Source organism: Ailuropoda melanoleuca, chromosome 10, assembly GCF_002007445.2.
Source record: "Ailuropoda melanoleuca isolate Jingjing chromosome 10, ASM200744v2, whole genome shotgun sequence".
NCBI classification, from domain to species: Eukaryota; Metazoa; Chordata; class Mammalia; order Carnivora; family Ursidae; genus Ailuropoda; species Ailuropoda melanoleuca.
The window spans coordinates 5,054,437-5,072,694 of record NC_048227.1 but is presented as its reverse complement, the minus strand read 5'-3'; the positions used below and the strand labels follow the sequence as shown (position 1 = coordinate 5,072,694).

Below are 18,258 nucleotides of genomic sequence, written 5' to 3'. Positions count from 1 at the left end.
TTTGCCCAATCTTTGTGCCCCTTGAGATCTTTGTGGGTGATTACGGTCCAGAGCACCCCACTTTCTGAAAATGCTTCCAGTCTTTTTGCTTTCACAGCACCCTGCTCTTTTCCAGCCTCCTTAACTAGCCTTTTGTCTTCACGAGTTCTTCCTAAACATCTTGTGTTCTGTTGGTGAGAGAAGAGCAGTAGCTCCTGGCTTTTTATTACTAAAGAACAATGTCCTTTGGGCAACCTATTCTATGCCTGTATATAAAAGTTCATTTGTTCTGTGTCTAAAGGGACTCCACTCCTCTCCAAGAGGGAAAAAGTGTTTAGGTTTGTAGCTACAACTTCTGTTTGGCTCAGAGAACTTGGCACACTTCTTCATCAGCCAGCATGGGATTAACCACCCGAGGAAGATGAAATCATTTTATTCTTCTTCAAAAATAAATAAGTAAATAAATTTAATACTGCCTGAAGAATAGGTAGGAAATAAACCCGTATCAGAAACCTTAAAAGGGCATGATGGTCAGGAACACAAGATCTTACCTCTGAAATGCCAGGTCTTTGTGATTAGATTCAGGTGGTACATTCTTGGCTAGAATGTTGTCAAAGTCATTTTGTGTCCTGTGAGTATCAAATCTGGGCATAAAGTGTTCATCTGCCTCTCATTGTGGCAATAATTTTGATTGTCCAGTGAAGGTGTTGTCTGATTTCTCAGACAACATATTTTTTTTCTGCTACTGCTAGTAAGCTATCGGGGGGGGGGGGAACACTTTCAGACTATGCAAATACCTTATTCTTCATCAACATTTGTTCCTTAGATTTAGCATCTATTAATGAATTTTGTCTGGACCAGGGTTTACTTGTTGCTTGAATGATGATTTTCTAACTCCTACACTCCTTCCGTGTTTACCAGTTGGCACTTGGCATTTTACTTTTAGCAGGAGCCCTCCTTTCTCACCTCTTTATCTATTTATTCTTGTGGATCTGTGGATTCCAAGATCTTTTCAATGATTTATAACTTATTACTGTCCTTAATTACTTTGGTGCTCAAATTGTCCTGTATTTGGCCAGTAGGAGCTCCTTCAGGCTGACTGTCATCCATTCATTCACTCATTCATTCATTCGCTTATTTATTCTTGAGTACTTCCATACATTCTTGCATAATGGTATGTTCCAGGCTCATCTTGTCTCTTCTCAGTTGTGGAATCTATGGCCGTTTTTTTCTGAAGAGTGATACTTCCTTTTAGTGGGGAATGATATTAAAAGCTAAAATTTGAATATTAGGTGTGCTCATTGCTATTGAGGTATCATCTTCGTCCTTCCAGCAAACAGAACTAGGAAATACATACATACATATAATGATTATTGTAAACATACATATACACAAAAACAGACCTATGTATATGCATATATACATTTGGACATATAAAAATAAGCACATATTTTGGAAATGTGTGTGAGCATTGGCTCCCATAACCTTAACATATTTATACATTTTCTCAATCTATGATACATCTAAAATAGTTCTGGAATTAAAAATTTTTATCAATGTAAACTAATATAACTGTATGTTAATTACACTTGAATTTAAAAAAAATAAAGTCTTGAAGAGATATCTGCACACCCTGGTTTATAGCAGCATTACTCACAATAGCCAAGAGGCAGAAAGAACACAGGTGTCCATCAACATTTTTTTTCAAGTGATAAATTGATAAAATGTGGAATATCCATACAAGGCAATATTATTCAGTCTTAAAAAGAAAGGAAATTCTGACACATCTTATAAGATGGATGAAACTTGAGGACATGGTACTAAGTAAACCAGTTACGAAAGGAAAAAAAATTGTATCAGTTTATAATATATTACAAATTTATTTATATTAAATAAACTTGAGTATTAGAATTATAAAATAATATATTTTGGAATAAAAAAGCACTAAAAGGACTTCAGAGTTTGTAGGTTTGCCATTCACCCTGTCTACTGATTTTTTTTTTCCTATGCTGAACATTGTGATAAAATGTTGTAGAGACTCAGTTGTTATCATCCTCTTAAGGTTGTAAAGTTTTATTCTAGTAGGCAGTTAAATTACTAATGGAGAACCCTGATTTGTAGAGGCTTAATTATAGATTTTTTCTGGTGGTTCTATTTTGGTTTTGCCCTTAGTCTTATGATTTAGTCCTTTTCCTAAGGTATGTCCCTCCTGGATGTCAGTAGGAAGCCTGTGGTATTTACTAAGCCTTTCTCACTTGGTGGGACTTGAGTTCCCAACTCTGTATGCCCAATACTGTGTGTCTACTAAGAATCTCCGCTAAACTCTACATCCTTCCAGCTGCTGATTTTCTTAGAGTCTCACCCTGTACATGTGCGATTTAGGTTTTAGCCAAGGGTTTGAGAGGAGTTTACATACAGACTTTGGGTCTTCTTGGCTCCATTGTGTGAGTTTATTCCACAATTTATCCATTCTAGTGTTGGTAGATGTTTGAATTGTTTCTGGCTTGAAGATATGAATAAAGCTGCTATGAACGTTCTTGTGCTTGTCTATTGATAAACAAATGCACTCGTAATTCTTGGGAATATGTCTAGGAGTAAATTTGCTGGGTCACAGGGTAGGCAAATTTGTTTATCAGATACTGTCAGTTTTGCCTTTTCCGGAATGTTTTATAAATGGAATCGTACAGTATGTAGCTTTTTTTAGTCTGGCTTCTTTCTTTTACTATAGTTCTGAAATTTATCCATGTTGTTATGTCTGTCAGTAGTTAATTTCTTTTTATTATTGCATAGTATTCCATTAAATTCTTGAAATGAGTGCTCAGAGCATTGATTTTTTTTCACTCATTCTTTTCTAATGTGCATTTGAAGTCTATAAATTTCCTCTAACAACAGCTTTAGTTGCATCTTACATGTTCTTATATGCTGTATTTATTATTTCATTTCAAAATAATTTTTTTTTTTTAAAGATTTTATTTATTTATTTGACAGAGATAGAGACAGCCAGCGATAGAGGGAACACAAGCAGGGGGAGTGGGAGAGGAAGAAGCAGGCTCATAGCAGAGGAGCCTGACGTGGGGGCTCGATCCCATAACGCTGGGATCACGCCCTGAGCCGAAGGCAGACGCTTAACCGCTGTGCCACCCAGGCGCCCCTCAAAATAATTTTTACTTCTGTTGTGATTTCTTCTTTGACCTATAGGTTATTTAGAAGTCTGTTTCTTCATTCCCAATATATGGACATTTTCTGGTTACCTTTTTTTTTTTTTAAGATTTTATTTATCTGAGAGAGAAGGAGAGCATGAGTGGGGGGAGGGGCAGAGGGAGAAGCCGACTCTCCACTGAGCAGGGAGCCCAATGCGGGGCTCGATCCCAGGACCCTGAGATCATGACCTGAGCTGAAGGCGAACATTTAACCTGCTGAGCCACCCAGACGCCCCATTTGGTTACCTTTCTGTTAATGATTTCTAGTTTAATTTTGCTGTGATTAAAGAGCATACTCAGTATGATTTCAGTCCTTTGAAATATAGTGAAGCTTCCTTTTGATCCCTTTTTAATATACTGTTTGCTTTAAAAATGAAATTACTAGATATAGTATTTATGTTCACTAGATCAAGTGTATTTATCATTCAGGTCATCTATATCTGTAGTGATATTTTTGTCTGCTTGTTCTAACTATTTACTAAGAGAAGTATATCAAAGTCTCCTGCAATTATTATTGACTTATCTATTTCTTTTTATAATTCAGTTTTAGTTTAAATATGTTGAGACCGTGTTAATGATGCATACAAATAAAAAAATGTTTGTCTTCCAGATGAATTGAACTTTTTCCCATTATGAAATGATTGTTTTTATGTCTAATAATGTTTCTCATCCTTTTTGACTACTTTGCCTTGTTTGGTTTTAATAAACCTACATCAGTTTTCTTTTGTCTAGTGTTTGCTATGTATCTTACTCTGTCCTTTTACTCTCTATCCCTGTATTTAAGGTATATCTCTTATAAGCAAAATATAATTGTGTGTTGTTTTTTTAATCCTAACAATCTTTGTCTTCTAATTGGATTATATAGTCCATTTACATTCAGTGTAATTACTCTGCTTTCTACTGTCTATGTTCACATCTTCATTTGGCCTCTTTTTGACTGTTGTTTTTCTTCTCTATTCACTTGGTAGTTAGATGTACTTTATTCTTTTAGTGGCATTTTTTCTTATCAAAGTCAGATGTTACTTGGCACTTCACTTTCATCTCAGATTATGAAAGAACTTTGGAACACTATATATTTCTAATGTATAACTTCTGTTTGTTACACTTGTTTTCATAGGATGGTATAAATCTCAATCAGTGGTAGAATAATTACAGTCTCCATGCAAGACATTAATTAGAGCTGTGGTACTACCTTTGGCTAAGTCAGAAGCTAGGCATCTGGAGGAATATTGGATGAAACGCTTACCTTATCACTTTTTTGGCATCCCTCCATGCATGTTGTTTACTGGTATAGTACGGACACTGACCAGAGGAGAGTACCTCTGACTGCATCCAGGGACTGTGGGTGGGCCGCTACTGAGGGCTATTCTTAGAGGCTGGCAAAGCCTTTCAAGTTTAGTCACATGTTGATGGGTTACTAATCTGCCTCTGTACTAATTCAGTGCTGGTGACTCTAATCTGTATTTAGATGGGATGTGTATTTAACATCCCATCTGCATGTGGTTTGCTTTTTTGCTTCCATTATATTTTCTCCTCATCACATTTGATATTTTGAAAATTGTCAGAAAAAGTATATCCTTTTTCTAGTGACATTTTTGGTCAGGTTTAATTTAATTCGTAGAGTGTAACTTTAGGTCCACAGTAGGTTGGCATCCACCCTGTCATTTTATTGTCTGATTCCACTTGAGTAACATGAAGGAAGTAGTATGTGACTCAGTCATTGCTCTGTGCTTTCTGGAAAACGGTATTCTGATTATCCATGATCAAATATAAATGAAAATATGTGTGCCTACACGTTTAGCACCTGTTCTGTGCTACTCATGTCCATTAACAATCTCCATTTGGTTTCTCTAAATTTATACTGTGAATTGATGAAGAATTATCTAGTTATTATCTAAATATATAAAATATATCTTTTATATTTTATATTTAGATATCTTAATATCTAAAATATATTAATAGTCCAATATATCTTTTATATTTTATATTTAGATATCTTAATATCTAAAATATATTAATAGTCCAATGACTATATTTCAAATGAAACTGTGTGTGTTCCTACCAGTAATACTCTCTAATTTTATTTGACTGTTTAAAGTCCATTCTGTTTATTGACTAAATTTGTATCTTTATATAGTATTGCCCAAATTTTTGGACATGTTTGTTCATAGCTCCTAAAATTGGAATGATATCACTATCAGTTATATTTGTATGAATTTTAGGGAGAAACTGATGGTAGACATGACTTTTAGCAATGTCAAGTTCATGATTTTGAAATATGTATATATTTAAATTCCTTTAATATTGCCATTTAAGAATGTAATTTACTCAGACTGAGTCATATTACTGTACTTACTACGTGTTTCTTCCCAGAATGTTTACTCAGAACCTAAAAGGGAAAAAGGAAATGGTTGATCCAGTATATGGTGCTGTGATTTCTGAGACTAGCACGTTGGTTGCTGTTTGGGTGTGTATTTAGTTTTGCTCCATTAGAATCTGGACTGTGCTCCACCCTTTCCTTGAAATTTTTTTTTCTTCTCAAATGTAATTTATGAAAAATTAGGTTACAGGGCTAGGAGTAAATAAACGTGTGTGATACCACTTTTCAGACATTAAGTAACACTTGCTATATTAAAGAATAAACTTCTGTAGATTGAACATAAAGGCTGTTTTCATTTTCTGTTTCAAGATACACTTTTGGCAGCTCTGATAATCATAGTAAAGATGTTTTCTAATCCTTCTTTTGACCGAGGACTGCTGCTGCTATAAAGTCAGCATTTAAATTCCACGAACTGTGAGGGACAGGAATAACAAGGATAAGGTCAGGTGTTCCGTTCCTGCCCACAGAGTGAATGGGCTGTTTCAGGGAGCCTTTCCACCGAGCTGCCTGAAGGGAGAAAACCGGGGGGCGGGAGGGGCCTCAGGGCCTGAGCACCAGGTTCAGCAGTGCTGGCTTTCACGAGAGTGCCACACTAGCACTGCTTTTGTTTTGGCAACATGCTTCTCAGAGATCCACATTATACAAGGTTGTCGTGATAAAGTTCATGACGGTTTGAAAAAAAAAAAAAAAGAGTACCTTGAATGTAGCCTGAGTCACTCTGATTTAAGCACAATTATTTTTAGACTTTTTTAAAAAAGTAGATCTGACTTGCTAAGAAAAGAGTGCTTGATTTTCAAGTAATTGAAGTGGGGTTTTTTGTTGTTGCTGTTGTTTTTCATCTCCAGCCAGGAGTTATTTATGGGTTTAAAATGGATATGAAAGTAACTCGGACTATTTCAGTATCTGGAATCACTAAATGATAAAATGACATATTAATGTAGTTATATTCTTGGTCATGTGAAGGTTTCCTTTGTGAAGAACTCTGATTTGTTTCATGTTGAGCTTTCAGAGAACTTAATTATGGGAGAAATGAAGTCAGTGTCATCAAGGATGGAGAGTGGGTATCTTGATAACTTGGTGTGGTGGGGATGTGTCTGCCCTCACTCTTAGGTTTACCCAGGAGGCTATTCTGTTAGAGGTTCCTAGAATCACAGGCTGCTTAGGGACTTGTAAGTTATGTACCTATAACCTTATAGGAGAGTCCTGTCCCTACCACCTGCCATGGTTATTTTAAGCAGCGTTGTTCACAGTGGGCTTCATGCTGAGGAGCTGGTTTATTTGGGACACCATGGGCCGGGGGCTGGGGGAATGACATGTTACGTTTGATTTTGAGGTATCCCTCGCACCTCTGAGGAAGAGAGTCTGGAAGAGAACAAGCTGGGAGTCAAGAGAAATGATAAGAGCTTGAGGGGCAAGGGAGACTCTTAAGAGGTTCAACTGGTGGGTTTGAATGTGTTGGTGGGGGACAGACTAGGGAGACTGTTGCCCCACCCTTCATGGGACAGATAATTGGGCAAACAGAGACTTCACAAGTCATTCCCACATACCTTCTCTCCCAGGCAGGGAAGGGCTTTCACATTTATTGCCCAAGGAAGTAGGATGTATAAGGGGCATGATTTCACCCTAGAGGCTGGCCCAAGTGATGACACACATGCACAAGGGAATGAGTCTTTGTCCTTGAGTGTGACATATGGGTGAGGTGTTGACCTCAAGTGACTGGTTAGCTGGCAGCCAGGAGCTGGGATTGGAGAATACAGGGTGGGGTGAATTCACTTTTAGACATGTTCAATGTTGAGATACCTAATGAGACATCCAGGTGGACATGTTCAGGAAGGGGAATTTTTGAGTCAGAAGATAGGGTGGGGGGGCTAGACTGGTCATTTGAGAGTCACATATCTTAACTCTTTCTAGAACAGGGCACCGTAGTGTCATATGTGTAAAGGTGATAGCTGAAGTCACAGTCTAGTTGGTATTCTTTCTCTTTCCCCATATCGAACACAGTCTTTTTTTTTTAAGATTTTATTTATTTATTTGACAGAGATAGAGACAGCCAGCGAGAGAGGGAACACAAGCAGGGGGAGTGGGAGAGGAAGAAGCAGGCTCATAGCAGAGGAGCCTGATGTGGGGCTCGATCCCACAACGCCAGGATCACGCCCTGAGCCGAAGGCAGGCGCTTAACCGCTGTGCCACCCAGGCGCCCCTGAACACAGTCTTAATTCACCTACATCTGCAGCCTTTCAGTTTACCCAAGGAATTCCTACCAAACTGTGGGAGTATCTACCCAGCTCATTTTGTTATTGTTGAGTATGGTCTGGTGGTTGTTTGAAATGATTGTTTTTTCCAGTTCTTAGGTATCAAACCTATTCGGTTCCTATAGATAAGTGAACAGGGAGAGGCTCTTGTCCACCTTAATCAGAGGTTAGTAGCAGAGATGCATCAGACTGCAAGAGATGTACTTTACAAATCAAGTGGTTGTCTTGCAGCATTTGGAGTAAAGCTCAATTCTGGAACATTCTCCATGTGACTGAACTTGTTTCAGAGAATTGATGTAGTCCCGGGAGATATGAGGCAGAACACTGTCCCTGCTGCATTTTCCCATGGCGTTAGTATTTTCCAAAATGATACAAGAACTAATATGAGAAAAAATAACTTTTATCTTTTATGCCTGACAGATAATCAGATTACTCTGGGGATTAGATAAAAATAAGTCATTTGTTCCTATAGTTAGTTACTATAATGACCATGATAATCTTGTGTAAGAGAATTTAAAAATTAAATCAGATGAATAACATTCAGCTTAGGGAATGAGAAAATATAGAAAGCATGATGTGAATTTGAAGACAGAGTTGGCATTCTTTGGACGAACAGTGTTGTAGAGAAAGTTTGCTAGGGCCTGTGTCCCTCTGGTACCCAACCTGCCACGGGCGCGCAGTCAGTGTTTCTGATGTGCGGCAGGGCCTGGTGCTTCCAGGCGTGGAGGGCAGCGGTAGATTGTGCTTCATTCCATTATTTTACTTTCTTTAGTATCTTTACAAAATCCACACAGTGACTTTTCCCCCTAACATCTGGCTTTATTCACAGGCCACGTTCTCATAGAGATTTCAAGTACCCACAAGAAACTCAATGAAAGTCTTGATGAAAACGTATGTAAACTATTTTTATACTTATAAAATAAAATATATTTTATTTCTAAACTTCGTTTGGCTTAACGTCTCAAATCTGGTGTGAATTTTTAATTCCTTTTGTTGACAGTTCAGAAAATTCCATAAAGAGATTATACACGAGCTGGAGAAGAAGACGGAACTTGATGTAAAATACATGAATGTGAGTACACGGTTTTCCCCACCTCCGTGGTTGGAGGTAGGTGTGGGGCACAGGGCCCTGGCATTCCAGGAGGCTGCGTTTGGCCTGATCTATGAGCCCGAGGAGAACTTTCTCTCACTGTTTATCCAGCAGCAGAAAACATGGACAGAGCTTAGTGTTGAGTATATACACAGATGCATGAAACTGATAAGGTCCCTTGGAGCTGGGTGCCCCGTTTGCATTAACACCTGGGATCTTAATTAAAAAGCTGAGAGGAAAATATTGAAGCAATCCTCCTGCTTCTAGAAAGCATTGTTTTCAAAGAACATGTATATGGGGACGACATCTGCATCTGTATTAGTGCAGCTGCAGCTGTTGCTTTCACAAACCAGCACTTCAGGATGTGAGATGTGGGAGGGAGAACACCATCTGGGTCTCCCTGGGGCTCCCATGTCCGTTTGTCAGAGACTGCTCCTGTGTGGTATCCCTTGCCTGTCACCCCATATTGATGACTCCAGCAGTTTTCTCCTCCTGCCTGACCCTCCAGTCCTGTCACACGGCTCTTTCCATCTCCCTCATCTGCTGCGGAATGGCTGCTTTCTTTGCCACCCAAAGCCCCCTTCTCACCAAGACCCCCACACGGCAGTAAGCAGTGTGGTCACCGCGAGATCACCCCACCGGCCCTGTGTGCGTGTGCTCTGTGTACTCTGGAGCAAGGCCCAGGACCATCTACACTTGCTGGGGTGGGTGTAATGCCGAGCGTTTTCCATATATTGTCAGATTTTTATCCCTACAGAAACTCCATGATGTAGCTACTCTTATCCTCACTGTACAGATTAAAGGGAAAACATGGATTTTAGAAAATTAAGTAGTTGCTGAGATCACACAGGGAGTGAAGGATTTCACCAGAATTCTAACCCAGGTCTGTGAGGCTCCAAAAACACTTGGCTGCACAGCACCCAAAATAATCGGAAGTGATCACACTTGTTCATTCCGTTTTTTGAAATTATAAGTCATAAAACAGGAACATGTGACTTAATTTTTTTTTTTTATTCACCAAAGCTCTTACCACTTGGTGTCCTAAGATTTGAGAAAACAAGGAATAAAAGAAAGAAAAGAGTATTCTTCTAAGAGCTGCCCTTGGGGTCAGGGGCGCCTTGTATGAACAGGGGACTTTAGGACAGACAGAGCTACATGTTGAAGGGAGGGAGCAGTACAAGGTGAGGGTGTGCCGGGCCACGCCCAGCGGAAATGTTAGCAAAAGTAACCACTCCACAGTTTGAATGATGCTATACTTAAGTAAGCACAACATTTAACTTACAGGCGACTCTCAAAAGATACCAAACGGAACACAGGAGTAAGTTAGATTCTCTGGAGAAATCACAAGCTGAGTTGAAGAAGATCAGAAGGAAAAGTCAAGGAGGACGAAATGCACTCAAATATGAACACAAAGAAATTGAGGTGAACTTTTCAGCACTATTTTATTTTGTTGTTGACAATGTGTACAATTTACAGGGAAGTTTATTTACCTCAGTCAGCCTGTACTTTATCCACTCAATGCTGTGCTGCTGTTGAAGTTAAAAATGATCATTTTTGACTTGGTATGAGCCGAAGGCTACAGAGTTTTCCAGAGTTAAGAATAATTAGTAGCCTCTGAAAAACATTGGCATTTTCTCCTGATTCGGGGCAAGGACAGGTTGGGGGGGGTGTGGTAAGAGACGTTCCACGATTAGCATTACTCGCCCCATGTTACAGATGAAGAAAATGGGGCTTAGGCCAAGTCACATGGTTGATACTTAGAACTGGGGTTTATTTTTTTTTTTTAAAGATTTTATTTATTTATTCAACAGAGATAGAGACAGCCAGCGAGAGAAGGAACACAAGCAAGGGGGAGTGGGAGAGGAAGAAGCAGGCTCATAGCAGAGGAGCCTGATGTGGGGCTCGATCCCATAACGCCGGGATCACGCCCTGAGCCGAAGGCAGACGCTTAACCGCTGTGCCACCCAGGCGCCCCTAGAACTGGGGTTTAAATTTTAACTTTCTGGTTTCAAAGCCCTTGATTTTCCAATAGAACTCAATCCTGTCCCTGAAGGATAAAGTAATACTTTCTGCAGATTGCCCAGCGCAGAATGTAAGGCCTTTGGCAACGTCCTTCCACCCATGAGTCAGGGATCTTAATGAGAATGATGATACCTGCTCAGGTCAGGTTACAACTCTGTTATTTTATCTCATGTTTATCTGCATTTAGTGTTTACTCCATTTCAAAATAAACCAAGTGTAAAGATGGCACAAGATAAAAATGTCTGTGCAGCTGTTTGATTCCTCATGACATACTTGTATAATTATTATTTATTTTCCTAGTATGTAGAAACCGTTACGTCTCGCCAGAGCGAAATCCAGAAATTTATTGCAGATGGTTGCAAAGAAGCTCTGCTTGAAGAGAAAAGGCGCTTCTGCTTTCTGGTTGACAAACACTGTAGCTTTGCAAATCATTTACATTATTATCATTTACAGGTGGGTGTGTGATGGCAAATTTGCTGCATTATTAATAATTTAATTTCGCATTCAAATACCCTTGAAATGCTTCACCTTCCATATGTGCCTCAGTGTAAAGCGATGGGCCTTGTTTGTCAATGAGAAGAGATGCCAAAGAAAGAGCTTTCGGCCAACTTGAATATATAAACTTTCAGAAATGTAGATGAAATGGTTAAATATTGCTTACAATATGTAATTAGTATTATATCCATATTTAAAATCTTTCATAATATAATGCTTAACGATTGAGAATTAGTACTTTTTTTCTTTTCTCACCTATGAGTCAGCTTTTCTCAGACTCTTTCTGATGCATCCTCGGCATCAGTGTCTTCACCAGAGCCATGGGATGAGCCCCAGCGGGCCCCAGGCCCACCCCACCTGGGTAGTTTTGAGTGTTTGCCTTGGGAGTCCATGTACAGAGGTGTCCCGTTCTGTCCCAGCAACAGACCCATTTACAGCATTGGGACAGTTGTTGTGGTTCTTTTTCATTCCTCTTCAAGGTGTTTCCTCATGATCTCAGCACCTGTGGAACTGGCTTTGCTGCCCTCCTTCCAGCACATAGAGTTGTGAGGTTTTACCCCCAGGAATCATTACAAAATATATGTTCCTTTCCTTTCCTTTTTTTTTTTTTTAATTATATATTTTTGGGGGCCTGTGTAAGCATCCAAGACACGCATTGAGTGAAGTATTGATTGTTATTTATGATAATTTAGAGAGCACTCCATGGTAGAAGTTTCGAGAGAGCTTGAAAATAAGGTGACTTCCTCTTTTTCAGGGGAAAAAAACTTGGCCTTGTATGCATGCATCGGTCATATGTTATATATTCCATAAAGTTTTTACAACTTTAAGGACTGTTCATCTACCAAATCTAAATCCCTAAGATCTAACATTGTTACAGGAAGGTTAAGAATTGCAGTATTAGATGATCAGTTTAGCAGTGTCTGTTTCCATGGTGAGGGTGTCCTCCTGGGGCGGAGTCATAGGTCAAGTGACCTTGAAGCTCTTCCTGTGGCCTAGCCTTGCCAGTGATAGGGTACTCACTGTGTCACAAGGCAACCTGGCCTATTTGCAGAGAGCTCTAGTTGGTGGCAGACTGTTATGCTTAACCTTGGATCCCACTTACGCTTTTTAGCATAAACAAAGTCGACTTCTTTTCTCCACTGGAAGTGTCTTCACCTCTCTGAAAACCGCTTTTGTGCCTTCCTTTTTTTCTGGCTACAGCATCTCAGTCCTTTCAGTGGCTCCTTGGACAAAGCAGGCCCAAGCAATCAGTGTGTCAGGACCACAGTCCAAGGCCTTAGGTGGTTTGGGGTGCGGGTTTCGCCCTCTCTTAGGAGTGGGAGGAAGAAAGCACTGATCGGCATTTCTGGGGCCACTGGGAAAACAGTGGGGCTTAATAAGATTGCTCAACCCTTCCCTTTTCCTGTTCGAGCTTGTTCTGCGTCAGTCTTTTAACTCTTGCATTCACACCGAGGGAGAGGGCAAGCTCCTGCAGAACAGGGGCCTACAGGTCTCACAGCACATAACACAGGGCGGAAGCTCCTAGATGCTTAAGTACTCACTGAATTTGACACAAAGCTCTCACACTTCTGGTGGTAAGCCAGTAAAACATTATCGCTGATATTTGATGTAACTTTTCTCAGCTCTTTGAACAGTACACGTTTGTGTTTTGTTATGTTTCTCTTGGATTCACAGTCTGCAGAATTACTCAATTCCAAGCTGCCTCACTGGCAAGAAACCTGTGGTGATGCTACCAAAGTGCCTGAGAAGATCATGAGTATGATCGAGGAGATAAGGACCCCAAGCTCTACCCCCGTGTCTGGGACGCCCCAGCCCTCACCGATGATTGAGAGAAGCAGCGTGGTAGGAGTTGGTTCTCTCCGAGATTTCAGTTGTGTATTTCCTGATAGGGCTTGGGCCACATTTGCACGAGGGACGAAGGCCTTCGTTGGTGGCCATCACAGGTCCTCCCCTCTTCCAGGGCCTTCCTTGTCTCACTCTGATCCCCTTACCTTCAGATTTGACATGAGCTGCATGGTGCCCAGCACTGTGTAGTGCTGTGTTCACTCTAGTATCTTTGTTTTGGAAATGTTATTGTTTTTAATTGTAATGATTCTAACTTTTAAGTTTATTCCCAGTGAGGGAGGCGTAGGTGTCTTAGAGAATAATTAGCAAAACTCTGGTGCCATTCATCACAACATAAGGCACTTCAGAAAAAATAGCCACAGAAGTATTCAAGATAATGAAATCAAGCATCGTAGTCTGCCGCTCCTTGAACTTCGGCTTTATTACTTTTCGCAAACATGGAGATTTGGATCCAGTGGATAGTTCAGACATGTGGGTCCACCGTCACCTCTGAAATGAAAACAAAGCTGCTAAAGACCAGTCGACAGCCTACAGAATAGATCCATAACTGCATGGGGAATAAGAGAAGGTGCTGTCAGGGGGCCAGAAACACTGAAGGAGTCTCAAAGAGAGAAAGGCAAGATTGGTGTGTGGAGAATCAAGAGAGAAGAAAATCTCAGCCCCGAGAGCGTGCAGGGCAAGACTGCAGCAGAGGGCACAGCAGTGAGCTCAGAGCCAGAGGGCGTAAGAGGGGGCTGAGAATGGCACATGGCGTTCCTAGATGTGGTTGGTTCCAGATGACTCCCATCCTTTAAGCTGGTCGGTTTCTTCCCCCCCACCCCCCCCACTTGTGCTGAACAGTAGGCAGCAGGGGCTTTTGTCCACTGACCAAAACTCTGTATTTCCACAGAGGAGGCCAGGCACCCTCCTGGCTGTGTCTTCCCTGTCCTCACCTCACTGTGGGTAATCTGTGATAACAAGAACAGGCAAAATACAGACTGATAAACAGGCAAAGGAATAGGGAATGCCGTACAATACAGAGATGGACAGATAACCAGGAATCACTGAACAAGTGAGGAAAACCAGTATCATGAAAAGACACACTGAAAGGAAAAAGCTGGAATAACCAATATTGGAGGCAACAGAGGCAGTAGGACAGAAGAGAAATCTTTAGAAAGAGACGAAAAGGTATTACATCCCCAGGGGAAAATCAACTAAAGATTTTGAAAATTAAAAATGGTTTATTATTCACAATTGAAATGCCTGGGATTTGCTTCAGCATATTCCGGGCACGGGGGAAGATGGGTGTAGCATATATGAAACAATATTGGCCATGAATTCGTAATTGTTGAAGCTGGGTGTTGGGTACAGGGAGATTTATCGTGCTGTTCTTTCTCCTTTGTACATGCTTGAAATTTTTCTACATTTTTCCCTCCCCTTCCCCCCACAAAAAAAACATAAACAAGAAAACCCCCACACCAGTAGACTGGCTCATTAACAGAATGGAACTGCTTGGAAAATTAATCCAAAGAGCTCTCCTAAAACACAGAACAAAAACAGAGAGAGGATGTAAACATAATGTTAGACAGGTTGGAGATACCCAATTGCTTTCTCAAAATCATCACCAGATGTCTAATGGGGATCTCAAATTCAACTTGTCTAAAACCAAATAACTGATTTTTATCACTCTAAACATGCTTCTCTAGTCTTCTCCATCCAGAAAATGGCAGCTCCATCCTTCCAGTAGCTCGGGCACAAATATGGACTTCTCTCCCTCTCTCTCCCTACTCCCTCCCTCCCTGCTACGCCAACCCCTGGGCTGCCCTGTCGTTTCCACCTTCAAAGCATCCCCAAGTCCACCCGCTTCTCACTGCACTGCCCTGACTGTGGTCCCTGCAGAGATTACCGTAGTTGACTCTGCCTGGTCTTCAGCACAGCAGCCGCAGTGAGCCCAGACAAATGGGAAAAAACAAAACCTCGATTGAGTGTGGTCAAGTTGCAGACGGGAGTAAAGAGAAAATTCTAAAAACTTCCAGAGAGGGGGAGAGAGAGGTTATTACAAAGAAAAGAGAACTCCACAGGTACTAGATTTCTTGTTAGCAAAACAAGATTTTAGAAAATAATGGAGCAATGCACTCAAAATTCCTTGGAAAAATTATTTTAAATGTAGAATCCTAGGGCACCTGGGTGGTTCAGTCGGTTAAGTATCTGCCATCGGCTCAGGTCATGATCCCAGGGTCCAGGGTCCAGGGTCCTGCTCTGCAGGGAGTCTGCTTTTCCCTCTGCCCCTTCTCCCACTCGTTCTCTCAGTCTCTCTCAAATAAATAAATAAAATCTAAAAAAAAAAAAAATAGAATCCTGTAGCTAAGTAGCACCTTAGAGGGAGCCTAAAATCCATAGAGACAGAAAGTAAAATAATGGTTGCCAAGGGGTGGTGGGAAATGGGGAGAACTGCCTTTAAAAAAATGAAGACGAATATTAAAAAAATGTGATATTCTTGAAATAATAATTCAGACTGGGGCATTGCCATCCAACTAAGAGAACCTTGGGAAGAAAGAATTTAAAGCGTGTTAAAACAGCTCTGGGAATCTCTATAATTCCATTGCTGTGTTACACTAATATTAAAATAATGAGGAATTTTTCACAGGTCAGGAAAGATTATGACACTCTTTCTAAATATTTGCCAAAGGTGCCCCCAGCTCCTTCAGCCAGAGCGTATACTAGTCCTTTGATCGATATGTTTAATAACCCAGCAACAGTTGGACAGAATTCGGAAAGGATAGAGAATTCAACAGGTAAGATATTTACTTTGATTTCTTTTAAAATACCTTTTTAGGGGTGCCTGGGTGGCGCAGTCAGTTGGGCATCTGATTCTTGGTTTTGGGTCATGATCACAGGTTTGTGGGATCGAGCCCGCATCAGCATCAGTCTCTGGGCTCAGCATGAAGTTGGCTTAAGATTCTCTTTCCCTCTCCCCCCGCCGCCCCGCCCGCATTTTCTCTCTCTCTCAAATAAAGTCTATAAAATTAGCATGGTTAAAAAATAAAATACCTTTTTAAATTTTTTTAATATTTTGGATAAATGTTACCCTCAGGTAGAGGTAAGTAAACATACATGATTGCACACATTTAACATTGCCTTATTGAAACTTTTTCTTTTTTTAAGATTTTATTTATTTATTTGAGAAAGAGAGAGCACAAACAGAGAGGAGGGGCAGAGAGAGAGAGAAGCAAGCCCCCGCTGATCAGAGAGCCTAATGTAAGACTCCATCCCAGGACCCCTGGGATCATGACCAGAGCTGAAGGCAGATACTGAACCGACTGAGCCCCCCAGGCACCCCTGCCTTATTGAAACTTACACTTCAAAGTAAATAAAGGTCTGGGTTTATTATAAAACCATAAGACATTTTATAAGTGACATATTTCTTTGACAAATTGTAATTGCATATACTGATTAATGTTTATACGAAGGAAACTTACTATTGAAAAGTGTTACGTTTTAAAATGGAATATAATGCACAAAGAGGCTCACATTGCCATATTTGGTGGCAGTTGTAATAAAATTTCTTTTTAATAAACTATAAAAGTTCACATGATAAAATTATGGTTATTGATCTTACTGGTAGGCTTAGTGTTTTTCATCATCTCTAACAGACAACTTCATGCTTTCTGGACGCTGAAGTTCTAACTGCTTAAGTTTCCTAACTCTGTTGATGCTTTTTCAGTAAATCAGGATGAGTTACTGTTTGCAGAGATTTCAGGCGGCTTTGCTTAAGCTCCGCTCTGTGTAGACAGAGTCTCTGGCACCCAGAGAGGGGTCTCTGGGTATCTGAGTATCCGTCTGTGGGGTATCTCACAGGCCCTTTGGGTATGAGAGTCATGGCGATGGAGCCATGTGCTAGAGAGAGCCCACAGACTACAGCATTTGCAGCTGCTGAGTGAGAGCCAGAGATGAGAGTTTCAGAATGGCAATTTTGTTTCTTTGGAGTGGTAAATATCAGCTGGTGCTGGAATTGAGACAGAAATGTACATGTTTCACACGTGCAGTGACTTTGGAGTCAGGCCACCCATATCCCATGCAGGCCTGCTAGCCGAGATCCCGGTGAGTCACTGTGGACCACAGCCCATAACTGCTCCTTCCCTCAGAAGCTGTGAAGAATTGAGAGTGTGGACTGGCACTTAGGGAGGGTTCAGTAAACGTGCTGGTCCTCACCGCATTCTTACTGCATTCCCAGATGAGATGTTGAGCATTTGCACAGCGAGAACATCTGCATTTCCAGTCTCCTCTTGTTCTTTGTGGTCCAGGTCCTGGGCAGTGAGGTTTGACTTGATGCCCTCCTTGGGGTTTGCTTTGGGAGAGTAGGGCGAAGAGCATCAGACCCTCTGGCCATGCATCACTTGGCCTCTGATTAATCAGAGTGCAGTGAAACTTGGCACGTACTGTGTCCTCTCCGCCTGGAAAAGAGTGTTTAGCCCCAAGGTTCTCCTCGGTGAGAGACCTCACGCTGTGGTTCTGCCTCTGTTTCTTGCGGTTCCTGCCCGTCCAGGCAAAGTCGAAGGTGTGGAAATACAACACACAGCAGCAGTAGAAGGAGTGCTGGCAGACAAGAGTGGGCGGCTTTCTGGGGTTTGCTTGTTTGAACTTGTTATCAGTCCTTGAAAAGCAATCACTGCTGTGCTCATTTGCAACAGATTCTTCAGATGATCCCAGTTTACAGCGATCAGTTTCTGTTGCAACTGGACTGAACATGATGAAGAAGCAGAAAGTGAAAACCATTTTTCCACACACTGCTGGAGCGAACCAGACCTTGCTCAGCTTTGCCCAGGGAGACATCCTCACGCTGCTCGTCCCTGAGGAGAAAGACGGCTGGCTTTATGGAGAGCATGACACCACCAAAGTGTAAGTCTTGGGGCAGGTGCTGTCCGCGCAGCAGTCAGGGCTGCCCTGTACTTCAGAGAGCTGTCATATCTCCCCTTAGTGGCATATTGTCTTTGTGGTCATGGGAGCATTTTTACC

The 18,258-nt window shown here is 41.1% G+C and overlaps 1 protein-coding gene across 2 annotated transcripts in view; it reads left to right on the top strand.

The window, feature by feature from the left end:
• The window catches only part of BAIAP2L1 (BAR/IMD domain containing adaptor protein 2 like 1), a 69,368-nt gene that overhangs the window by 34,077 nt on the left and 17,033 nt on the right, over positions 1 to 18,258 (top strand). For both annotated transcript variants that reach the window (XM_034669809.1, XM_019808272.2), the window contains exons 3-9: positions 8,641 to 8,702; positions 8,812 to 8,883; positions 10,186 to 10,323; positions 11,224 to 11,376; positions 13,093 to 13,260; positions 15,932 to 16,037; positions 17,934 to 18,141. In XM_034669809.1, the coding sequence (XP_034525700.1) occupies positions 8,641 to 8,702; positions 8,812 to 8,883; positions 10,186 to 10,323; positions 11,224 to 11,376; positions 13,093 to 13,260; positions 15,932 to 16,037; positions 17,934 to 18,141 (907 nt within the window). The remainder of the gene's footprint in view (positions 1 to 8,640; positions 8,703 to 8,811; positions 8,884 to 10,185; positions 10,324 to 11,223; positions 11,377 to 13,092; positions 13,261 to 15,931; positions 16,038 to 17,933; positions 18,142 to 18,258) is intronic.